General features: G+C 42.6%; 3 protein-coding genes across 4 annotated transcripts; 2 read left to right on the forward strand and 1 right to left on the reverse strand.

Annotated features, from left to right (window-relative positions):
- Positions 1–4391: 4391 nt before the first annotated feature.
- LOC131101805 (lens fiber membrane intrinsic protein-like) lies at positions 4392–7827 on the reverse strand. Its single transcript, XM_058047163.2, has 5 exons — positions 7647–7827; positions 6467–6642; positions 6239–6388; positions 4657–4791; positions 4392–4585 (listed from the first exon to the last, which is right to left on the reverse strand). Exons 2-5 carry the CDS (start codon positions 6639–6641, stop codon positions 4530–4532), a joined length of 516 nt encoding a protein of 171 aa, XP_057903146.1. The 5' UTR covers position 6642; positions 7647–7827; the 3' UTR covers positions 4392–4529.
- Positions 7828–8331: 504 nt separating this feature from the next.
- ubqln4 (ubiquilin 4) lies at positions 8332–14068 on the forward strand. The gene is made up of 11 exons (XM_058047253.2): positions 8332–8531; positions 9591–9742; positions 10753–10904; positions 10984–11246; positions 11328–11486; positions 11565–11787; positions 11951–12090; positions 12173–12256; positions 12343–12458; positions 12530–12704; positions 12788–14068. The coding sequence occupies exons 1-11, from the start codon at positions 8391–8393 to the stop codon at positions 12938–12940; spliced, it is 1758 nt and encodes a 585-aa protein (XP_057903236.2). The 5' UTR covers positions 8332–8390; the 3' UTR covers positions 12941–14068.
- Positions 14069–16673: 2605 nt separating this feature from the next.
- LOC131101867 (ras-related protein Rab-25-like) lies at positions 16674–21595 on the forward strand. Of its 2 annotated transcripts, XM_058047255.2 has the most exons (6): positions 16674–16933; positions 17233–17428; positions 17515–17708; positions 19463–19543; positions 19608–19755; positions 20945–21595. In XM_058047255.2, exons 1-5 carry the CDS (start codon positions 16897–16899, stop codon positions 19730–19732), a joined length of 633 nt encoding a protein of 210 aa, XP_057903238.2. In that variant the 5' UTR covers positions 16674–16896; the 3' UTR covers positions 19733–19755; positions 20945–21595. The 2 variants fall into 2 exon arrangements, with proteins under 2 accessions (XP_057903238.2, XP_057903237.2); XM_058047254.2 differs by lacking the exon at positions 20945–21595 and having other exon boundaries at positions 16699–16933; positions 19608–20537.
- Positions 21596–24961: the final 3366 nt, after the last annotated feature.

Here is a 24961-nt window from a genome sequence, read left to right on the forward strand (position 1 = left end):
CACTCTCACCTTGTGTATTTTTGTGTGTGTGTTTGTGTCCATTCACGCTACTTTTATTTATATCAAAGATGAGTAAATGAAACCGTGCGTCTCTCTCTCGTCTGTCGTACCGTGCACACGCAGTGTTTCTGGCACTTTTTAGTGCAGCGCAATAAAAGCTTTACACAAACCTCTCAGTGTCTGGTGTCTTTTTATAAAGGGGCGTGGCCAAGGAAAGTGTTTCTGATTGGCTCATTGGTTGAGGTGATATGTCATATTTGTGTAATGTTTGGGCATGCGTGGCGAGAAATGACCACAATAAACACGCATGCTAACGTTAGCCATCGCTATAGACACTGCGCTATAGACACTTTTAATGAGATCTTATCTATATTTCTACCCTCTTAGACTTCACCAAAAGCCTGTAAAATATACTTCTAAAGAACTTTTATGTGACATAACCCAAATATTCCAAAGCAAAATGCCATCTCCTGGTTAAATAAATGGGTTATTCTTGATAGCTTTATATTTCTACCCTCTTAGAGTTTATGAAAAGCTTGTAAAATATACTTCTAAAGAACTTTTGTGACATTCTATGAGGTGTAACCCAAATTTTCCAAAGCAAAATGTCATCTGCTGGGTTAAATACATAGGTTATTCTTTATATCTTTATATTTCTACCCTTTTAGACTTCACCAAAAGCTTGTAAAATATACTTTTAAGGAACTTTTGTGACATTCTGTGTGACATAACCCAAATTTTCCAAAGAAAAAATGCCATCTGCTGAGTTAAATACATAGGTTATTCTTTATATCTTTTTATTTCTACCCTCTTAGACTTCACCAAAAGCTTGTGAAATATACTTCTAAAGAACTTTTATGATATTGTATGTGACATAACCCAAATATTCCAAAGCAAAATGCCATCTCCTGGTTAAATAAATGGGTTATTCTTGATAGCTTTATATTTCTACCCTCTTAGAGTTTATGAAAAGCTTGTAAAATATACTTCTAAAGAACTTTTGTGACATTCTGTGTGACATAACCCAAATTTTCCAAAGAAAAAATGCCATCTGCTGGGTTAAATACATAGGTTATTCTTTATATCTTTTTATTTCTACCCTCTTAGACTTCACCAAAAGCTTGTGAAATATACTTCTAAAGAACTTTTATGACATTGTATGTGACATAACCCAAATATTCCAAAGCAAAATGCCATCTCCTGGTTAAATAAATAGGTTATTCGTTATATCTTTATATTTTTACCCTCTTAGACTTCACCAAAAGCTTGTAAAATATACTTCTAAAGAAGTTTTGTGACATTTAATGTGACGTAACCCAAATATCACAAAGTAAAATGCCATCTGCTGGATTGGTTATGTCACGAGCGGGCTTCACCCCCTCGTCACAGCTCTCTTAGTTTCCTTCTTTGCCTCTGTTCTGGTTTCCATGCCCTTATTTTGTTAACCACTTCCTTTGCTGTTCTCTTCCGTTTTCCTTACCCCTGCTCTTTTCACACACCTGCTTCTAATTTCATTATCCCTATTTAGTTCAGGTGCGTGCTCTTTCTCTTGTGGTTTCGTTGTGAATTGTCTTTGCTTTGTTTTCCTGCTGCTGCCATTCCTGCTTTAAACTACCTTTTATTTGCACTTTTGGTCCTGCTCTCTGCATCCTGGGGGCGTATCGCAACACCGCCAAGCGCAACCGTGACAGGTTATTTCTACAATCTTATATTTTACTGGCTTTGATTTCACAAAAAGCTCATGAAATATACTTTTAAAGAGCTTTCATGAGTCATGTTATATGGCTCAAATATTTCACACCAAAACGTCATCTGCTGGGTTGAATATGTATGAATATGATTGGAAAATTCTTTCATTCCTTTGTTTCTTTCGTCTTTTCCCTGATTTTGGAATCACCACAGCGGAATTCATATTCCGGATCGCCTATCAATTCTGCTATTCTTTCATTCCTACCAGCTTAGATTTAAAAAATATACTTTTAAAGAGCATTCCCTAACTCATATATTCCGAACCAAAATGCCATCTAATGTTAAAATACATCGGTTATTTTCATATTCTTCATTTTTGACCGATTTAGATTTCACCAAAAGCTTGTAAAATATACTTTTGCAGCGCTTTGGTCATGTCTGACATGGCCTAACTCATGATGATGTAGAATCCTCATGATAAATGAAAGACAGGTGCGCCCCCCAGCTCCGTCTTGCCACAATAAAGGTGAATGCAAAACTGAATGCATTATTCAGTGCAAACAGGAAACAGACATTACAAAATAAAAGCACCAGCTAGGCAACAGAAAGTGAACAGGTTATATCAGCGACAGAAGCTGATTGCTCGTCAGGATGTTGCGTAACAGGGAGGTCTAACCGCTAGCAGGTGACCCTTGACCTCGTAGTCCTGCATTGGGCTGACGGTGCGTTCAAGGACCACGCAGCATCATTCCTTCTGATGTTTATTTCTTTCAGGAGATATTTTTGCCTGTCTGAGCTGATTGAAAGCTGAAGAGCGGAAGACTTCCTTTGTTTTCTTTTCTAATCAACCCCCCCGTGCCCCCCACCCCCAGCATGTGCAGAGGTCAGGATTTACATAATGGGCCTGGGAACATGAATGGACGGGAACGTCGCCGCATTCCTTCGTATTTGTACAATCAAAGTTCATTTCACAGTTGCTCTTTCCCATTGACATCAAAATAGTCTGTTCCAGGGTCAAACTATGACTACTGCATTGGCGCGACCATTAAAAAAAACTAAAAAAAAAGTCTTAAGAAAAAGCAAAACACACATTACTCTTTCAGATGCTCACAACGTCTTTTGAAAAAATGTGCAAAGTCATGCCTGTCTCACAGTTCACATTGTTTCAAACGTGTGTACATGTGTGTGTGTGTGTGTATAAGGGTGGCAGGAGGTGGGTGGGGGTGAAGGGGGGGGGGGGTCTTATCTCTTCGCAGCAGCCACAAGTATGGAAAGTTGGATCAAGCGTTGATTTTGCCGCTCCTGTTTACATTTCTCTCATTGTTTGTGTGTCAGCAAGCAGCCAAAGCCTTCATCACGACAGCAGCAAGCACCCCCCCCCACCCCCATCATGATGATGATGAGGAGGAGGAAAAGGTGGAAGTCGTTATTGAAGAACAATCGGTGGCTGCAGACCCCTCCCTGGTGCCTCTCTTTATTTTTTTCCTGCATTATTTCCATGTCTGCACATCACAGCAACAGCTGGAGGCAAATATTTACTGTCTGCTGTCTATATTGCATACATTCCTACACCTATATCAAACCTTTCCTGGGGGGCTACGGTAGGGGGTAGGGGCCTTTTCAGAAAAAAAATGTGTAATATAAAAATAAAAAAATATAAAAATCTTTCTTAGTAATGAATGGCCAGGAGTCATGTGACATGCTTCAAATTCTACATTGTCCGGTGTCGCCCTCTAGTGGTAATTTTGGGCAGGACTGGTATATTTGTGATAATGCCTTCCCAGAAAGCAACGTTTCCCATATATTCATGTATTTGTCATATTTCTAACATGACTTTTCCGCACAGTCCAATCACCTAAATTAATAATTCATTTTATATTACTTTTAAAGGAATTAAAAGTGAAGAAATTAGCTTACTATTTGCATTAATGCCATGTTGTTTTAATAATACTAATACTAATAATACTAATAAATAATGCTTATAATATTGCCTGAGATACACACAATACACACAATACACCACACAATACACATTTTGAGTAGATTAATATGTATATTATCGTAATTAGAATTGAAAAAAACTGGTACTCACTCACATAATTTTATGTTTTTGCTGCCCTCTTGTGGCCATTTTGTGTATTGATTGGACAGCTTCCCTTTTAGCCAGTGCTTCTCAATGATATTTTAGGGAATATTTATTAATTTATCTGTACTGTAATTACTAACCTTGATGAAATGAAACCAGGAAAGACATACATGACCGTATTCAAGAGTCAAAGTGGGCCTACGGTAGGGGGTAGGGGTCTTTTTCAGGAAAAAAAATGGTGTAATATAAAAATGAAAGATCTTTCTTAGTAATGAATGGCCAGGAGTCATGTGACATGCTTCAAATTCTACATTGTCCGGTGTCGCCCTCTAGTGGTAGCTTTGGGCAGGACTGGTATATTTGTGATAATACCTTCCCAGAAAGCGACGTTTCCCATATATTCATGTATTTGTCATATTTCTAACATGACTTTACTGCACAGTCCAATCACCTAAATTAATAATTCATTTTTATATTACTTTTAATGGAATTAAAAGTGAAGAAATTAGCTGACTATTTGCATTAATGCCATGTTGTTTTAATAATACTAATACTAATAATATTAATAAATAATGCTTATAATATTGCCTGAGATACACACACACACACACAATACACCACACAATACACATTTTGAGTAGATGAATATGTATATTATCGCAATTAGAAATGAAAAAAAACTTGTTACTCGTTCACATAATTTCATGTTTTTTGCTGCCCTCTTGTGGCCATTTTTGGAGTTGTTTCACTCTTTCTAACGCGTCGTTCTCCTGCACTCGCACATCCTGTAGGCGCAGATGTAGAAAACACCTGCAAACCAAGAAAAAGCAGCGCAACATTGAGGGTCATCTTATCGCGGGGCCGTTGTGGTGCATCCTCACCTGCGAAGAAGGTCATGAGCACGGCCACCCAGCCCAGGATGTAAGACCAGGAGAAGCGCCAGTCCCCAAAACGTCTGCCCAGGAAGTTGATGGTCACCGCCGTGTAGATGGACATCGCCAGCAGCACAAATAAGGCTGGAGAAGAACGTTAGCTGCTGCTTATTACAATAGTATTTTAAAGTAGTCAGTGTGCAGCACTCAAGCGTACTTTCTGTAGTATTGTCCCTTGACGTGGTATACTGTAGGGGATCAATCTCTGCTTCACAGTATCACAGTACATGTTGGATTTCATCTTTTTCCTCAATGAACCGGAGCACCCCAGTGCCAGCAGCACTCGTGCAGCATTGGTACATGACACTGCCATGCATGACAAGACACAATTATCTCGCTGCTCACTTGTGATGGGATTTATGTTTTTCTCAATGAACCACAACTCCCCCACTGCTGGCAGCACTCGTGCAGCATTGGTACATGACACTGCCATGCATGACAAGACACAATTATCTCGCTGCTCACTTGTGATGGGATTTATGTTTTTCTTAATGAACCACAACTCCCCACTGCCGGCAGCACTCGTGCAGCCTTGGTACATGACACTGCCATGCATGACAAGACACAACTATCTCGCTGCTCTTGTGATGGGATTTATGTTTTTCTCAATGAACCACAACTCCCCCACTGCCGGCAGCACTCGTGCCACCCCAGACCATGAAGCTACCACCACCAAGTGAGTGGCTTTTCAGATTTTTCAGCTGCACATTCATGTTTTAATCAATAATCCACAGCTCCCCAGTGTCAGTAGCACTCATGCAGCCTTGGTACATGACACTGCCATGCATGGCTTTTGATAAAAGGCAAATGGCAAATATCTTGTTACTTATTCATGTTTCCGTTAGTGATCTGCTAGTCCGCCAGTGGCAGTAGCACTCGTGCAGCCTCAGACCAAGAAGCTACCATTCATGTTTCCCACAATGAACCACACCTCCCAAGTGCCGGCAAGAGACAATTATCCCATGAGTCACTTTTGTTGGAATCAATGTTTCATTCAATGATCCGCAGCTCCCCCCCCAGTGCTGGCAGCACTCATGCAGCCTCAGACGACTATGAGCTACCACCACCAAGAGAGAGGCTCATTACTGGACACGTTGCAATTCACGTTTCCAACAATGAACCTCAGCTCCCCAGTGACGGGAGCACTCATGCAGCCCCTAGTGCATGCCGCTACCACAGCCATGCTTAACTGTAGTCAACAGACAATTGTCCAATGGGTCACTTGTGTTGGAATTAATATTCCATTCAATGAACCACAGCTCATCCCTGGCCGACAGCACTCATACAGTACATACGTGACGCTATACCACACCGAGTGATCAGCTCTTCAGAATATCACAGGACATGTTGGAATTCATGTTTCCCACAATGAACCGCAGCTCCCCAGTGCCGGGAGCACTCATGGACTAAGACACAGTTATGTTGCCACTGCCTTGGGTAGTATGGGCGTGTGTTGCCAGTAAATCTAGAGCGCTATGCAAGCTGTACAAGGACTACTCTAAAGTACATGGAAGCGGATGCACGGACTCACTGGAGATGAAAAAGAGGATTCCCGCAGCAAAGGAGCGATTGAATCTTCCAAAGGAGGAGAAGTGAGAAAAGGACATGAGGCCGGCGATGACGCCGGCAAAGCAGGCCATGCCAGACAGGATCATGAAGGCCTTGGTGGCGGTCCAGTAGGCTGCAACGATACGGAGCGTACCACAGCGTCACGATACGGCACTCGGTCCCCGAGCGCACACACCCGGCAGCGTCTCACCTATGTTGTCCGTCTGCATGTAGCACTTGTTGGCCACGCAGTACCTCCACAGGCCCTGGTGGGCGTAGCTGCTGGACACGCGGTACTGCATCCAGTAGTCGGTGGCGGTGGAGACCACCAGCAGGATGTTGCCCACGATGGCGCAGAAGAGGCCCCCTCCCATGAAGCTGTACATCCTGAAACACAGGAAGCACATGCATGCTAACAGCTAAGAGCTAACGGCTGCCACGCGTGTTATTGGTCAGACGACTCGCGTTTACATGAAAATAGAACAACAAAGGCCGCTTCATTAGGTACACCTGCACAACTTACAGTATACTGTACATACAAATGATGATAATAATAATCATAATACATCATGTACAAATAATAATGTGAAGCTTTCATACAAATTATTATAGTTTTATTGTGAAATATTAGATATTTATTTCATATTGACCATTAACATAAATTATTTTATTGCATTCATTTTTATACAGTATTTATTTATGTTTACACGTTTTTATATAATAGTACAAATATCAATAATGCTAATAATAAACATCATTCTTTGATTTAATATACATTTTGATATTGTTTTTATCTGTAATGTAGGTATTTATGCTACAGATTACAAAAACGAAAAAATTAAAAAAAATAAAAATACTAAAAAAATCACAAAAAATGAAATGATAATGATATAATTTAATAGAATAATAATGTTCAGATTATATTGTTTTATTATGAAACCCAATTTTACAAATATGTCATTTCAATGCAAAAAGGAAGTTGTAGTAGTACTCCATACTGAAAACTACATCATTAATAAACATATTCATTTCATATCAGCACATCGGTATCTTTGTTACGAGAGAATGTTTGGAATATTTTGAATATGTACGAGTCCCTAATCCGGTCTTTACTTTGATAGAGTCTACAGCTTCTAAATTATTCAAATTATTTGTACAAATTATTGTTTACGCTGTAAATTGTTCATATTTGATGTCATCTATTTATTCTCCACATTATTATTTATTATTATTATTATTACTAAGTCTAAGCTTCCACTCTTGGTCATTTTTACAACTTTCTATTCCTGTCATTGAGCAGGGAGGTCACAAAAGTCAAAAAAATGTTTACATTTGTTAACCTTCTTAGTCCACGTGTTCCTGCTGCAAAGATGATAAAAGTCCTGGCTTACCTTCTTCCTCGTGGCTCCCGCACGACAGACACCAGCGGGGGCGATGCGCCGCCACCCCACAATGTGCGGCCTGGCCTTTTCTGTTGATGGCAGCACAATCTTTTGCCGGTGTTTGCCCTTGGATGCGCTAGAAAGACACACACACACGGGTACGGGTGTGGGGGTTTTGCTGGGCCCTCCCAAAGGGGGAATCGGGGGGCCGTGGCTGTTGTTTGGGAGGGAGGTCTTGTTTGTTTATAAATGGTGTGCTCTGGAACTGGACAGGCGGCAGGCAACATGCTGAGACACACACTTTTCTTTCAGTCGTGTCCCGCTGTGTGTGTGTGTTTTGTGTGTTTTGTGTGTGTGTGTGTGTTCACACAGCCTGTAGAGTAATGGAAGGGATGTTCATTTTTGCGTCTCCAGCGTCTCCATCCATCCATGTTCTAAAGCAGGAGCCTATCCCAGCTGGCTTTAGCGGAGTACACTTTAACAACAAAAGTGATATGCAACACATTCAGTCACTCTGAAATGCATTGTATTAACTTTCAATGCATTCAATTTTCATATTAATATAAGTTCTGAAAATGAGGAATAATGCGCATCTTCTTTTAAATGACATCTAATAATGTAAAAAGAAAGACATAAACCTACAAAAACCCCGCCTTTTACTCTGAAATCCCTCACTTCCGCCTGGCATGATTTGACCCCGCAGTAACCCGGAAGCTGACGCTAGTCGCGAGCTGTTCCATCGGTGGAGTAAAGATGGCTGACCAAGGCGCCGCAGATCCTGGTAATAACAACAATAAACCCGACGCCGCGGAGGGAACCATCATTAAGGTCACGGTCAAGACCCCAAAGGACAAAGAAGAAATCGCCATCGCTGAGGATTCGTCCGTCACGCAGGTTGGTGTGTTTTTTTGGCGGGCGGTGGGGGGAAGAGCAGTCCGGCGCGGAGCGTCATGCCCCTACCCACAACTTCAGCTAGCTAGCCAGCTAGCCGCGTTAGCATCTGACGCGGCAAAGTGTTAGACTGTGGAATTGTTGTGCTTTACTGTAAAGTGATTATAACCTTCCGCGTTGACACACATTTGGCGTTAGCGGCGTCGTTTTTTTACAAAACGACTACACAGTCGTGCTTGCGCGTGTGTACGGGCTAACACCGGTTAGCCTCCTGGCTAAGCGGGCTAGCCGAGTTAGCTCGGCGTGTCGTCAATGAAGTGTCAGCTGACTTTGTCGATTACAACAAACGGCATTGCCCCCAATGAGTATCTATGCACGGGTCGCGTGGCCAAATGTTGTCATTTCCTTCCCGTAATGGCGTCTTAAAAGAGCCCGTGCTAACGTCGGCTTCCGATCTAGAACATTCTCACTGTCGCCACTGAGTCATTCTGCGTCCAAGGGAATACTCTCTCTGCCCCGCAGCGCCCGTTGGCTTGGCGACGTCTCGCCATCACGCCCACGCTCGATTCAATACATAACTTTATTGCTAGAACTAGTGGTAATCTTATTAGCGTTAAAACGTGTGCTTTAAGAGCACGCGCACTTGATGCAGCATCATATTAAAGTAATGCTGGGATTTAAATCCCCATATTGTGCATTGTAATGCATGAACGCGCTCTGCGGTAACAAACTATGGATTCACAGTGCTAAGTAAACAATGCTAAGTACAAAATAACAAAGTTGCAACATCGCATAAACAATTACAGCCTCAATTTAAACTCTTGAGCCGTTAGCTTAAGCAAGGAGTCACCAAGGTTTCTGACGTGTACTGATTTTAAATACAGCTAATAACGTACTTGTGTACATGATGATAAAAAATCAGTCTAAGTCTGAAACAAACATAAGATATTCCTTTATTCGTCCCTCAGTGGGGAAATTTGTAAAAACATGAGCGAGAAACAGGCATTATATTCTGCAATTTTTTGCCTTTTATTTAAACTTTTAATTCTTCCCGTGTCTCAGTTTAAGGAAGAAATCTCCAGGCGGTTCAAAGCCAAACAAGACCAGCTGGTTCTGATCTTCGCCGGCAAGATCCTGAAGGACGGCGACAGTCTCAGCCAGCACGGCATCAAGGATGGCCTGACGGTTCACCTGGTCATAAAGACAGCGCAAAAGTAAGGTCACACAGACGCGGGACATGGAAAAAGCAAAATCGAGCTGGTGCTAAATTGCCAATGCTGATTCCTACTGCCACATCTTCTTATTCTGTGGCAGGCCGGGTGTGTTGACTAATAGTTACCATGCCATCTACTGTACAGAGATGGAACTGCAAGCTCCATTCACAGTGCCATAGTGTCTTTAGGAGTGAGGGCCAACAGGTACCGCCAGATCTATTTGTGGCGGTACTCTTAAACATTACGACTAGTTGAAAAATGTAAATAATGTATATTTTGTACTGTTTGACCTTAAGGAAGTTCTACAGTAAGTAGAGCTTCAAATAGAAGAAATGGGAGTGAGACAAAAAACAATTTATTGCAAAGAATCATTGAAGTGAAATAGGCTTTGGCACAGCCTTTAAAAGGCAAAATATTGGCAAAAATGTGTATTGAATGGGATTTGGTGTCACGTATTCACACGGTCATGACCTCTTGATGGCAAAGGCAAAAAAAGCTTTCTCTCTTTGAAGGCGATGGGATTTTTGAGCTGCATAAGAAAGGTCTCTGGCAGCACGCCGTTGCTGCTGACGTTGGTCATTTCAAACTTCTGAAAAAGGCTCATGGAACAAAAAGTCAAGTTGTAGAACCCCAAAAATGTCACCGGCCCTGAGCCGGAGGACCCCATTGGCTGTCCGTCAAGACACAAACGAAAGTTGTTACTGGTGCCCAGTGCAATAACCATCAGACGACGTCTGCCAGAGAAGAAAAAACTCTTCAAAAGTCTCGTCTCCTTTAACGTTTGCTAGCTGGCTAGTTAGCTTCAGTTTGTGTAGAGGCGTCAAAACGGCAGCAAGCTATGTGGAGATGTGGCAGGGGGCATCCCTCATGACTGAAGGCCCTCGTCTTCTTCCAGAGGAACCGCCTCACTCTTGTGGACCATCCTGCGTGTTCCCCTCATATAAACCCAATGGAGAACATATCAGGATGGCAAAGGAAGTGCTTAATTTTGTCTCTCCTCCTGTGTGCAGAGCATCAGATGGAGGCAGCACGTCGGCGTCCAGCTCATCCTCCACCCAGACAGGAGGTACCAGCGCCTCCGGTCCAGGAACCGCCCCGCCATCCACAGCCGGGTCCTCCCCCGGCTCCGCCCCGCCTCCCACACAGACGCCCAACCTTTTGAGTGAGTCCGCCGTGTAGCTAAATTGTGCCGTTCACCTGAAACACGAGTATCTAACCTTCGTCCGTCTGCTCTCGCCCAGGCGGCTTCGGAGACCTGTCCAACCTGGCAGGTCTGGGCATGGGCTCGGCCAACTTCATGGAGCTGCAGCAGCAGATGCAGCGGCAGCTCATGTCCAACCCCGAGATGCTCTCGCAGATTATGGAGAACCCACTGGTGCAGAGCATGATGTCCAACCCAGACCTCATGAGGCAGATGATCATGGCCAACCCTCAGATGCAGCAGCTGATGGAGCGCAACCCGGAGATCTCGCACATGCTCAACAACCCGGAGCTCATGCGACAGGTGGCGCCATGAAAAGCCTCACAGAGAGAGAAGTATGTTTTTGTTCTTGCTCTCATGGGGCTCCTCTGGCTTGACCTCCAGACCATGGAGCTCGCCCGCAACCCGGCCATGATGCAGGAAATGATGCGCAACCAGGACCGTGCGCTCAGCAACTTAGAGAGCATCCCAGGGGGCTACAACGCCTTACGCAGGATGTACACAGACATCCAGGAGCCCATGTTCAGCGCTGCGAGGGAGCAGGTCAGCACACAAACATAAAACATAAAAACATTTACCCCCCTTTTTGTCTTCTCATGGGATCATCTCATGTCCCTCCAGTTTGGTAACAACCCCTTCTCGGCTCTAAGCGGCGGCTCCGAGTCGGGCGCTCAGCCGTCACGGACAGAGAACCGGGAACCCCTGCCCAATCCCTGGGGTCCGCCTAACTCCTCGAACCCCTCGGAGAGCGGAGGGGGCGCTCCGGGAAGCACGAGCGCCCCCGGGGGCACCAACCCCACCGTGTCCAACCCTCTGGGTGTCAACCCTGGCAATCTAGGAAACGGTAAGACGAGAAGTAGAAATATAGACATGATATATTTGTCAGTTTACTACAAATAAGACAACATGGCGACTGCGTTGCAGTGTTTGCCACAGGACTGTAATCTACCTGTGGTGTGTGTGTTACCACAAATAAATGAAACGCTAACTCTGTGTTATCTTTAAAGGAATGTTCAACAGTCCCGGCATGCAGAGCCTCCTGCAGCAGATCTCAGAAAACCCTCAGCTGATGCAGAACATGTTGTCTGCTCCCTACATGCGCAGCATGATGCAGTCGCTCGCCCAGAACCCCGAGCTGGCCTCCCAGGTGGGCCCGGTTGGAACCTTTCACGTCACACAACTCATCACAAACCTTTTCCGTCTCGCTCTCTCTCTCTGTCTCCTTCCAGGTTATGACAAATAACCCCTTGTTCGCTGGAAACCCACAGCTGCAGGAACAGTTCCGAGCTCAGCTGCCCGTCTTTCTGCAGCAGGTCCGTGTGTGCACGCGTTGCACGGAATGTCACATTCAAGTGTCGTTGGTTTTTAGAAGAATAGGGATCACTTTGTGTGCTCGCAGATGCAAAACCCGGAGGCGCTGTCGGTCATGTCCAACCCCCGGGCCATGCAGGCTCTCATGCAGATCCAACAAGGCCTTCAGACGCTGCAAACCGAAGCACCAGGCCTCATGCCCAGGTCAGCCCCTCGAAAAATTCTACAAAGCAAAATTAGCAGTTTCATGACTCTTTTGACATCTTTTGCCTCAGTTTGATGTCCGGTGGTATTCCCGGCATCCCCACAGGGGCGAGTGTGCCCCCGGAGACCCCCGCTTCCCCGCCCAGCAGCACCGCCACGCCGCCAAACGCCGCTCAGCAGCAGCTGATGCAACAGATGCTCCAAATGTTTGCCGGAGCAGGAGGCGGCGGCGGCGGCAGCGTAGCGGTACAATCCTTGCAACGAAAAACACCTCTTTTTTGGTTCGATTTCTTCTTTTGGAACGTGACAATCATCTCTACTCCCTACAGAACCAGACCCCAGAGGTGCGCTTCCAGTCCCAGCTGGACCAGCTGAACGCCATGGGCTTCATCAACCGCGAGGCCAACCTGCAGGCCCTCATCGCCACCGGAGGAGACATCAACGCCGCCATCGAGAGACTGTTGGGCTCCCAGCCCTCGTAAAGACACACACTCGCACACACGGCACAAAATGGCGCCCTGACACATTCATACACACACACACACACACACACACCATGCCGCAAAAATAACTTTACAAAGACACTTGGCAAGACAAACACACCTCCATTTTGCTTTTCTACCCCCCTTTCCCTCTCCCCCTTGCAATGTTGCCCTCCCCTTTTTTGGCGTCATTGGCGGTCCAGACACAGGGACACGCGTTCAAACGTTTCCCGCGTTTGTCGTCTTGTTTGTGGCAAAGCGTGCAATGCGATTGGCTGCGTCGGGGCTCCAGCAGAGGAGGACTTTTGCTAGCATTTATCCAACATCAACATCGTGGCGGCACCGATGTCTCGCTTGTCCGTGCGACAACCCCCGCCTCCACCCCACCCCCTTGTCCTTTCACAGCCTCCAAACTACAGCTAAGTGCTTTAGCAATGACGCCCCCCCCCACCCCTACGCGTGTTAGTCATTCCAGGTGAAAAGCGCCCGCTCATGGGTGTGCAGTGTCTTTGTGTGTCCGAGGCACCGCTGCTGTGCCTTGTGTCCCCACCCCCACCCCACCCAACTCCACCCCAACCCCTGTCCTGAAACCACAGCATCTACACAATTCAATGCGAGACCTCCGTGTGTGCGTATGTGAGCGGGGAGGGGGGCGGGGGCACCTGTTAAATCCACGCATCCGCACGCCGGAATTTCAACTTTACTGGGAAGCAGCTCAGACGCAGAGGGCGCTGTCACCAATATGAATGAGGCAAACGGCTTATCTTTCGTTTTAATCTAATGATTTACTTCTTTCTTTTATTCACTTCTTATTTTTGAGGTGTCTCGCATTTAAATTAAAATGTTGAAAATCAGTTCAATGATGGAAAAGGCTTTACAAACACTTGAAAAAGAAATCTAGCGCTAGGTCAACTAATATCTTTTTGGGGGGTTTTTTTTCCCCCTTCGGAAAAATCTCATTGTAGTTGTGGTAACCACGGCAACTGCTTCTACAGCTTTGTTTGTTGACCTCAGTTCCCCAAAAAAAAAAAAAAACACAAAACGGAAATCCATCTCTCAATTGAACATGTTGAAACTAACTTTTAACAGTACTGTACTAAAAATGAAAATAAAAGCTGGTCAAAACTGTCTACGCTGTCGTTGAAGCTTCTTTTTATCACAACCAACAATGACGTACTTAGTCGGCCCTCCAATATCGCAGTTCGAAATGGCGAGTTTCAGAAACAAGGTAATAAACGATGGCTGTTTGGTGGCAGACTATGGTCTATTTGTTAGTCCGAACATATTGAAATACAAGTGATATGTAGCATACTTCATGTCTACAAGGCTCTAGTAATGTTAGACAGCCATATTGAGAAAGTAATAAACAGGTTTTTTATACTCTAAACCAGTGTTTTTCTACCACTACTGTGCCGCGGCACAGTGGTTGAAAATCACTGCTCTAAACAATATACCGTATTTTCTGGACTATAAGTCACACAAGGCCAAAAATGCATAATTAGATAGAAAAAAACATACATAAGTCGCACTGGAGTATATGTCGCAGAAGGCCAAAAATGCATAATTACGTAGATAAAAACATACATAAGTCTCTCTGGAGTATATGTCGCACAAGGCCAAAAATGCATAATTAGGTGGAAAAAAACATACATAAGTCACACTGAAGTATACGTTGCACAAGGCCAAAAATGCATAATTAGGTAGAAAAAAACATAAGTCGCACTGGAGTATACGTCGCAGAAGGCCAAAAATGCATAATTACGTAGATAAAAACATACATAAGTCTCTGGAGTATATGTCGCACAAGGCCAAAAATGCACAATTAGGTGGAAAAAAACATACATAAGTCACACTGAAGTATACGTTGCACAAGGCCAAAAATGCACAATTAGGTGGAAAAAAAACATACATAAGTCACACTGAAGTATACGTTGCACAAGGCCAAAAATGCATAATTAGGTAGAAAAAAAACATACATAAGTCGCACTGGAGTATATGTCGCACAAGGCCAAAAATGCATAATTAGGTGGAAAAAAACATACATAAGTCACACTGAAGTATACGTTGCACAAGGCCAAAAATGCATAATTAGGTAGAAAAAAACATAAGTCGCACTGGAGTATACGTCGCAGAAGGCCAAAAATGCATAATTACGTAGATAAAAACATACATAAGTCTCTGGAGTATATGTCGCACAAGGCCAAAAATGCACAATTAGGTGGAAAAAAACATACATAAGTCACACTGAAGTATACGTTGCACAAGGCCAAAAATGCACAATTAGGTGGAAAAAAAACATACATAAGTCACACTGAAGTATACGTTGCACAAGGCCAAAAATGCATAATTAGGTAGAAAAAAAACATACATAAGTCGCACTGGAGTATATGTCGCACAAGGCCAAAAATACATGATTAGGTAGAAAAAAACATACATACGACTCTCCGGAGTATATGTTGCACAAGGCCAAAAATACATGATTAGGTAGAAAAAAACATACATAAGTCTCTCCTGAGTATATGTCGCTCAAGGCCAAAAATGCGTAATTAAGTATAAAAAAAAACGTACATAAGTTGCTCCTGAGTATACGTCACACTAGGCCAAAAATACATGATTAGGTAGAAAAAAACATACATAAGTCTCTCCAGAGTATACGTCGCACAAGGCCAAAAATGCATAATTAGGTAGAAATAAAACATAAGTCGCACTGGACTATACGTCGCACAAGCCAAAAATGCATAAGTAAGGTAGAAAAAAACATACATAAGTCACTCTGCAGTATACGTTGCACAAAGCCAAAAATGCATAACTAGGTAGAAAACAAACATACATAAGTCGCACTGGAGTATAAGTCGCATTTTTTGCGGGTAATTTATTTTCCAAACTACTTGACCAAAACAGGCAAAAAATAAATAAACATGAACAGAAAAGGTGTCCAGTTTTTTCATTTATAAGTCGCAGGAACAGCCAACCTATGAAAAAAGTGCGACTTATAGTCCGGAAAATACGGTACTATAATTACTCTATTTGTTAACATTGAATCCCACATCACGGAAATCGGTTGAACTCAGCCGGATCGGGAACCAATTAACTGTGATAAACGAGGGACGACTGTACTCGGTCTATCTGTGGCAGGGAGCAGCATATGGGATTTAGAGTTGGAAAGCGGAACGACAAGCTACACATGTGTTTATGAGCGAGGGCCAAATGTGTCTGTGGCGGTTCAAATTGTATTAGTAACGGGTCGCCACAGATAAATGAATGTATGGGAAACACTACTCAGATGTGGTTATGGGAGAGTATTTGTAAAACTGCTGGGAGAAAGGGGAATTTGCCAACACCCTTGTGCAATACAATATCATATGTACATATAATACACATAGTACATACATAATACATAAATACATATAATACACAAACGCCGCCTGCAGGGCAGATGTGGCACCTGTAAAAAACTTTTTGTGTATTTTCACTAAAACCTCTCTCTCGTAGAAGTCAGGTACTCTCTGCAGTTGAGTAATCACCATCATTGGTTTTTTTATGGCTGATCCGGGCCAAAGCGGGCCAGGCCTGGTGCACACCTGCCCTGCCCTCATTGGGTGGAGTCAGCGCCCAGCCAATACCTGCGAGTGGTTCTACCTGTTGCACCTGCTCTCCCCCCCCTCCCTCCCTCTCTACCTGCCTGCCTCGCCTGTCGTCTGACGAGGGATGGGCCGTCTCAGCGCCGCTCCACCTGCCCGTCCACGGCGGCGCGGAACCTCCCCTCCCCTCCTCTACCCTTGCAGAGAATAAAGAAGGAAGTGGATGGAGGCGGTCCAACCGGTTCTGGCTTCAAGCTCCAAGCCGGAGAGAGACCGAGGGGGACTGGATGTATTTGCTACGTGTTTAGAGGGGGGGGCTCCGGTGGAGTGGCTTCAGATTGGATCCAAAAGAAGCGGGAGGCCAGTGAACGCAACATGGGGTCGGATGACACGTATAATTTTGTCTTTAAGGGTAAGTCCTGCCTGCTTGCTTGTTTCGGGACTGGCTGTGATTGAACTCACCTGTACTTTACCTTGGACTGGACTTCAACACCAAAATGTTGTCACATAATCTTGGCAAGCGTGTTATTATCATTTCTGTTCAAAATTAATTTATTCTCCCTGAAAGAACTCCGATTTTATGATGAGAACCGAGAGATTCAACCAAAATGTGCAATCAATACATTGCAAGGGCTAACAGCGCCCTCGTGTGGCTCAAGCGTCGAACTGCAGCTCTCACTGCGCTTCATTTACGCGTCCCTTCTTTCCCAGTGGTTCTCATCGGGGAGTCCGGCGTGGGCAAGAGCAACCTGCTGACCCGCTTCACCAAGAACGAGTTCAACCACGACAGCCGCACCACCATCGGCGTGGAGTTCAGCACCCGCACCGTCCAGCTGGACAACTGCACCATCAAGATGCAAGTGTGGGACACCGCCGGACTGGAGCGCTACCGGGCCATCACTTCCGCGTGCGTACTCGAACGTACCCATGACGCGTTCAAACGCCAAAAATATCGTCCTTACAATTGACCGTTCCGATGACAACACGTGCCAGGTATTACCGGGGAGCCGTGGGGGCGTTGCTGGTCTATGACATCACCAAGCACGTGACCTACGAGAGCGCCGAGCGCTGGCTGAAGGAGCTGTACGACCACGCAGACCCCCACATGGTGGTCATGCTGGTGGGCAACAAGAACGACCTGGAGGAAATGAGGACCGTCCCCGCCGAGGAGGCCAAGGCCTTTGCAGGTGAAACGACAGCACCAAAGAACGTCAGTGTTCCTGTCTTATAGAGGATCTTTGAGTAGCGCTTTTGAAGTACAGTACGTATTAAGAACAGTGGTGCTCCTGTCATATAGAAGATCTTTAACGTGCATGTTTGCAGCAGAATTCTGAAAACAGCACAGCGCTCTTTTTATGTAGAGGATCTTTGACTGGTGTTTTTATTTATTCATTTGCAAACAAAAGTGGTGCTCCTGTTGTATAGAGGATCTTTGAGTAGTGCTTTAGTCTGTTTTTAAAAATATCGGAGTTTTCCTTTCGTGTAGAAGATCAGAATTCCAAAAACAGCACAGCACTCCTGTCACATAAATGATCTTTGGATCTTTTTCCCAATATAGTAACTCTTTAAAAACAGCCAAGTGCTCTTCTTATATAGAAGATCTTTGACAAGCATTTTGCAGCAGAATTCTAAAGACAGCACAGCACTCCTGTCAAATACATGATCTTTGGATCTTTTTACCTATATAGTAACTCTTTAAAAACAGTGAAGTACTCCTGTCATATAAATGATCTTTGGATCTTTTCACTATATAGTAACTCTTTAAAAACAGCCAAGTGCTCTTCTTATATAGAAGATCTTTGACAAGCATTTTGCAGCAGAATTCTAAAAACAGCACAGCACTCCTGTTGTATAAATGATCTTTTGATCTTTTTCCCTATATAGTAACTCTTTAAAAACAGCCAAGTACTCTTGTCATATAAATGATCTTTGGATCTTTTTCACTATATAGTAACTCTTTAAAAACAGCCAAGTGCTCTTCTTATATAGAAGATCTTTGACAAGCATTTTGCAGCAGAATTCTAAAAACAGCACAGCACTCCTGTTGTATGAATGATCTTTGGATCTTTTCCCCTATATAGTAACTCTTTAAAAACAGCCAAGTACTCCTGTCATATAAATGATCTTTGGATCTTTTTCCCTATATAGTAACTCTTTAAAAACAACCAAGTGCTCCTGTTATGTAGAAGATCTTTGACAGGCGTTTTGCATCAGAATTCTAAAAACAGCACAGCACTCCTGTCATATAAATGATCTTTGGATCTTTTTCCCTATATAGTAACTCTTTCATGGAGATGGTGGTGTTTTTGCAGTAGGTCTTTAAAAGCAGCACCATGCACCTGTCATATAGAGGATCTTTGATTTGTGTGGTTTTTTTTAGTACATCCTTAAAAACTGTAAAGCACGCCTGTCATATAGAGGATCTTTGGGTTTTTTAATACATTCTTAAAAACAGCTCAGCACGTCTGTCATATAGATGATCTTTGACTAGTGTTTTTTTTTGCTGCAAGTCCTTAAAACAGCAAAGTGCTCCTTAATTTGAGGATCTTTGACATTTCTTTTAGTATGTTTTTTTTTTAAACAACATGGTTGACCGTTGTATAGAGGATCTTTGACTAGATAAGTGTTTTTTTATTTTCAGTAATTCCTTTTATGTAAAATCTTTTATTGTTTTTTTTTTTGCAGTCGGGGCCAAAAACTAGCAGTGTTCCTGTCATATAGAGGATCTTTGACTAGTGTTTTTATTTTCAGTGAATCCTTAAAAACAACAAAGCGCTTCTGTTGTATAGAGGATCTTTGACCTTTATTTTGAGTGTTGGTGTTTTCAGCAAGTATATAAAACCCAGCATCCTTCCTTCCATAGAGGATCTTTGACTGGCATAGTGCTTGTATTGTCCTTATCAATGTCATTATTTCTGCTATGTTTCTACCCCCCCATCAGAGAAGAAGGGTTTGATGTTCATGGAGACGTCGGCGTTGGATTCCACCAACGTTGAAGCGGCGTTCATTGACGTCCTCACCGGTACGCTCCTTCGGCAAACGTTTTCTTTCATCTCATTTCGCTGACGTCTTTTCTCCCCTGGCAGCCATCCATCGCAAGGTGGCCAGCAGACAGGTGACGCGGGGTTCCATCAGCGCCGTCACCCTATCGGGGCCCATCCACCCAGCCGGCGAGGCCCAGCAGGAGGGCAGAGGATGCTGCAGGAGCTGAGCGAGCCTGGCAGCACACGGAGCGTAAGTTGGATGGCCAAACCACAACCACACGCCCCTTTTATTTGGCTGATGACGCCATTTTCTATTGAACAAAACAACAATGGCCGCCTGTCATGTCAACCGCTGCCGTTGTTGGAATGCAAAGAAAGAACAGGAAATAAATTATTTCATTCACTTACTCGCTGACGTGATGAATGAACATGCACTCTCTCCTGATAGCCACATCCTCTGTATCTCATCATCATCATCATCATCATCATGGTGTCATTGGCCACTCAGTCAGGCTGTTGTTTCAGCAAATGGCCACCAGATGGCAGCATTTAGCGTATATAATGACAGAACTACTAACAAGTGCTATTTATTTATGTACATACTATATATTCATATGTACCCGATGGAATCTGGTCACCATGGCAACAACCAGTTGGACACTACAGTGGTGTGAAAAAGTTTGGGCACCCTTGTTAATGTTCCAGACGTTCCTTTCTAAAAGACTGCTTGTTGGAATCAACCATTCCTGGTAAATAGATCCTATAGCAGACCAACACAGGGGAAGTGGAATAGGTCCAAAGAGGTAGAAGGTATTTTGGACCATTCCTCTTTCCAAAACATGTCCAGTTGAGTCAGGTTTGATGGTTTCCCTTTAAATCACGCCACAAATTGTCAATAATATTCAGGTCTGGGGACTGGGATGGCTATTCCACAACCTTGTACTTGTTCCTCTGCATTCAATTTTACATTAATTGATTTTTTTCCTATTACAACTTTTTCTAAAATGAAATAAAACAAAATAAAAAATAAAATTCCCCCAAAATGTATGACCATGCCACTTTATTAACCTTTGTGTGTTTTTTTTCTTGAATTACTATGCAGTTTTTAATACAAATTTCTTTCTTTATCATACCATTTTTATTTTAAAAAATGATGTCATTTTGGACTCTTCTAATTATGATGGTGTTTTTATTTTTTTATATTGTTTTTATTTTTTTGTTAAATTTTTTTATCAGACCCTTTTCTAAAAATATATTGTTTTTTAACATCTTATTTTTATGACAATTTGTTGTATTCTGCATTTTTCATATCCCATATTTTTTTTTTAACAATTATGATTTATTTTAAAAAAATCTCAACTAAAATAGGATTTTTTTTTTTTTTTTTGGTGCTTTTATGGGTTTAAAAACATTTTTTAATAGCAGCTCATTTTGTTTAGTTCCCCGGAGCTACCCATTGCAGTCCTCTGTTTGGTGGCCCCCGGACCAGGAAGTGCTACAGGGACGACCTTTGGACTCTTGTCTTTCGCCCTACTGATTTTGCGCTTTGCTTGGGTCTGTGTTTTGTTGACACTCCCTAGAATATCCCGTCAACCTTTTTGAAAAACGAAGCCATGATGAGTACGCCATGAGATGACCTTAGCTTGTACCGAACCAGGGTGGATGCGTGCACATCGCCATGGTGATCACGGTAGTTAAAGTGCACGGCGACACGGTAGAAGCCCCGGTGTGAAATAATGCAGGAAGAATAACCTAACATGAAGTTCCCCTGCCTGGTTGCCATGGCAGCAGCAGCAGCGTTAGCGTGCGGGTGTGAAGAAGATATAGTCTTCATCCTTAAACGTCCGTGTCCACTTGTCTTCATTCGTGGAAAAATAGAAACTATTCTTACATCTTTTATTTCACTTCATCGGATTTTATTATTACCTTATTCTATTTCATTGAATTATTTTTAAATTTAACTTTATTGTACTTTTAATTGAATAAGTATAAATGTATTGTATTGCATTGGATACTATTTTATTTAATTCCACTGTATTGTATTTCATTGAATTACATTACATATTTATTCAAATGGAATTGTTTTACTTTTATGTTTTTCATTTAATCAAATTTGATCATTGAATTCAACTTATTTTGTATTTAATTGATTAATATTTTGATTTGTATTCCATTCAATTAAATGTTATTGTACTTTATTGTACTTTATGTAATTGTTTATTTTAGCTTATCCTGTTGTATTTAATTAATTCATTTAATAACTTTAATAAACTTGTAAATTGATTGTATTGAATCCAATTTGATTTAGTTTTTTTTTATTTGATTTTTGTATTTTGTACTTCATTGAATCCAATGTGAACGCACTGATTTTATTTTATTTTAGTTTAGTTTAATTTAATTTTATTTATTTTTATTTTATTTTATTTTATTTTATTTTATTTTATTTTATTTTATTTTATTTTATTTTATTTTATTTTATTTTATTTTATTTTATTTTATTTTATTTTATTTTATTTTATTTTATTTTATTTTTATTTTTAATGAGGTTTTTATTAGTTTTAGAGGTGAAATGAAAAGTATTTGTTGGGTGTACCTAATAACGTGCAGGTCAAAGGTCGCGTCCTCCTGCTGAAGACGGTGGGAGTGGCGAAAGAACGAGCTGAAAGCGCTTTGGCTTCACGTGCACGACGGCGTGCACGGGCCGATGAAGACGAGGATGAGGGGGAGGAGAAAGAGGAAGAGGAGGAGGGGAAGGAGCGCATCCAGGACGCTGGAGGACCCACCTGGGACGCTGGAGGACCCACCTGGGACGCTGGAGGACCCACCTGGGACGCTGGAGGACCCACCTGGGACGCTCTGGTCCAACCATGTCTTCTGGTGAGGACCAACACCTGCTTGGGTTGCCATGGTGACGCACTTGGAGTAACGTCTCTTCATCCTTCTATTCATCTCCTAGCTTATCATCATATGTACACTATGTAGTACTAACCTGCAGCGTACACGTATGTGTCTATACACACATATAGTATGTATTCTATATGTGTGTATTGGTACAGTATGTGGTGTGTCCGTGTGTGTATACTTTATACTTTAATATATGTAGTACTAACCTGCAGCATATGTGTGTACATGTGTCTATACAGTATACACTGTATGTACTGTATATAGTACTAACCTGCAGTGTATGTGTCCATATGTGTGTATACTGTATACACTGTATGTACTGTATATAGTACTAACCTGCAGTGTATGTGTCCATATGTGTGTATACTGTATACACTGTATGTACTGTATATAGTACTAACCTGCAGTGTATGTGTCCATATGCCGGATCGTGTCTTTTCCACGCGCCTTTCAACACTTTTTGGGGGGGCGGTTTCATGCAATGACTCATGCTACAACGTTGTCATGACAACAGGTCGACACAAAAGTATTGGGACGCACCTCTTCATCAGTTGGGAGCTCCTAGAATGGGAATTCTTTACCTCAGTGACCTCAAAAAGGAGCAATCCTGTTTTTTGTCGTCACTTCCTGTCGGCGTCCCGGTAACCGTATCTTTTAGCTCACTTCCTGTCAGCACACGTTCACGTTCGCGAGCGACTGCCGATGTTCTCTAATGAGCATCTGACCTTTCTAAACAGAGGTCAGGCTTCTGTGTTTATCATCTTGTTAGCATTCGCTAGTGCAGCCCCCCGTGGGCGGCGTCCCTGCTGTGAGCAGTCGAGGTGGCGATTGGAACATCTGTGAGTGGGAAGCCGGCTTATTCCTGATTTTTTTTTTCCGTGTTGTTTGGCTTTTTTTTTCTCCTATTTGTTATGTCAAGATGCGCTCCACACGGAACCTCCTCCAGCATCCGAGGTCGCAGATATGCTGGAGCCTATCCCAGCTATCTGAGTAGCCAGCCAATTACAGGGCACATATAGACAAACAACCATTCACACTCACATTCGTTCCTATGGACAATTTGGAGTGGCTAATGAAGCTAACATGTTTTTGGAATGTGGGAGGAAACATGCAAACTCCAAGCGGAGATTCCAAGCCTTCCCATTTCCTGACTTTGTGGCAAACATGCTAACCGCTTCTTATTCTGTATCATAGAATCTGGAATTATTCCGCATCAGTTTTTGATAAGTTGTAGAGCCTGTTTGAAATTTGTCTTGTATTTTTTTCCATGTGTTCTGGAGTTAGTATGTGCACAGGTGCTGTAAACGGTCCTATCTTGCAATAAACAAATTCCTGGATCCAGACGGTGATCCGGATCACCCACCCAAAATGTAATCAGTTCTTCCACGTACAAAACAGACAGAGATGATCAACTCGCCGTGTGTGAACGCTTCATGGATATTTTTCCCATCATCCACAATCCTGATATGTAACAGAACCCGGTTATAGTCTTCTCTCATCTGGGAGTTCTAAAGGGCTAAACAGCAGTTAGCATGTTAGCACGCTAGCGATGCGCTGAACAGGACCTTCCAAAAAAAAAAAACACCAACATATTTCCATACGTGACCTGCATATCAACCGAGCTACACCAAAATGTGGTGGGTTAAGTGTCAGTTAGCATGTTAGCACGCTAGCGATGCGTGGAACAGGAACTTTCAAAAAAACGCCAACATGTATTTCCATACGTGAGCTGCATATCAACCAAGCTACACCAAAATGTGGTGGGTTAAGTGTCAGTTAGCATGTTAGCACGCTAGCGATGTGCGGAACAGGAACTTCCAAAAAAACGCCAACATGTATTTCCAAACGTGACCTGCATATCAACCACGCTACACCAAGATTAGGATTAGGATTGTAGCAGCTAACACCAAAATATGCATTTTTGAAAAGGGAAGTATGGTCACTTTAAAAATCCTGATTGAGTGGAATGTTAGGAATTGGTTGAGGAATGTTGAAGGCTTGAAAAATGTCCCGTTCTTTTTCAATGGGGTAAAAATTTTGTGGTATTTTTGGAGGATCAGGGAATGTTTTTGAAATATCTGCAGAGATAGAGAACTATTCCCTAATGACTGCAATGACTTCCTGTCTTAATTTTACTTTTAATTTATGTGAATGTGAATTTATGTGAATATGCGGATAGCCTGAACGTCATGAACGTGTTGACCACCTTGATGTTGGAATGGTTTGTTTTGTTGAAAAAATAGTGAAGTGGTGTTATGAAAAAAATATATTTTTTGCAAAAAATGTAAATTTTTTGAAAGTGAAAAACAGTCTTGAATGAGTGGAATGATTTCATGATGGGTTGGTTGGAATTTTTGAGAAATCTACCACGAGAATAAGTTTAAAAAATGGCCCTTTCATTTTCAATGGTGTGTGATTTTTGGAAAATCTGTGAATACCTGAATATATAACACATTGTTACGAATGAGCTGAACGATTAAAGACTGGATTGATTTGAAAAATGTAAGGAGTTAGAATACATTTGCATTCACACAATTAAATCTAAAATATTA

The sequence above is a fragment of the Doryrhamphus excisus genome, linkage group LG7 (assembly GCF_037039965.1).
Source record: "Doryrhamphus excisus strain RoL-2023G ecotype Guam linkage group LG7, RoL_Dexc_Guam_v1.1, whole genome shotgun sequence".
NCBI classification, from domain to species: Eukaryota; Metazoa; Chordata; class Actinopteri; order Syngnathiformes; family Syngnathidae; genus Doryrhamphus; species Doryrhamphus excisus.

What these genes read in the sequence shown, in the direction of transcription:
- LOC131101805 (XM_058047163.2), bottom strand. Translation starts at nt 6,641, where the DNA reads ATGTACAGCTTCATGGGAGGGGGCCTCTTCTGCGCCATCGTGGGCAAC. An exon ending in AATCCTCTTTTTCATCTCCA is followed by an intron (nt 4,792 to 6,238) that starts GTGAGTCCGTGC and finishes GTTCTTCTCCAG; the next exon opens with CCTTATTTGTGCTGCTGGCG. An exon ending in GCTCATGACCTTCTTCGCAG is followed by an intron (nt 4,586 to 4,656) that starts GTGAGGATGCAC and finishes CTTGGTTTGCAG; the next exon opens with GTGTTTTCTACATCTGCGCC.
- ubqln4 (XM_058047253.2), top strand. Translation starts at nt 8,391, where the DNA reads ATGGCTGACCAAGGCGCCGCAGATCCTGGTAATAACAACAATAAACCC. An exon ending in TCAGCGCTGCGAGGGAGCAG is followed by an intron (nt 11,487 to 11,564) that starts GTCAGCACACAA and finishes ATGTCCCTCCAG; the next exon opens with TTTGGTAACAACCCCTTCTC. An exon ending in CCCTGGCAATCTAGGAAACG is followed by an intron (nt 11,788 to 11,950) that starts GTAAGACGAGAA and finishes TTATCTTTAAAG; the next exon opens with GAATGTTCAACAGTCCCGGC.
- LOC131101867 (XM_058047255.2), top strand. Translation starts at nt 16,897, where the DNA reads ATGGGGTCGGATGACACGTATAATTTTGTCTTTAAGG. An exon ending in GTATAATTTTGTCTTTAAGG is followed by an intron (nt 16,934 to 17,232) that starts GTAAGTCCTGCC and finishes CTTCTTTCCCAG; the next exon opens with TGGTTCTCATCGGGGAGTCC. An exon ending in GGAGGCCAAGGCCTTTGCAG is followed by an intron (nt 17,709 to 19,462) that starts GTGAAACGACAG and finishes CCCCCCCATCAG; the next exon opens with AGAAGAAGGGTTTGATGTTC.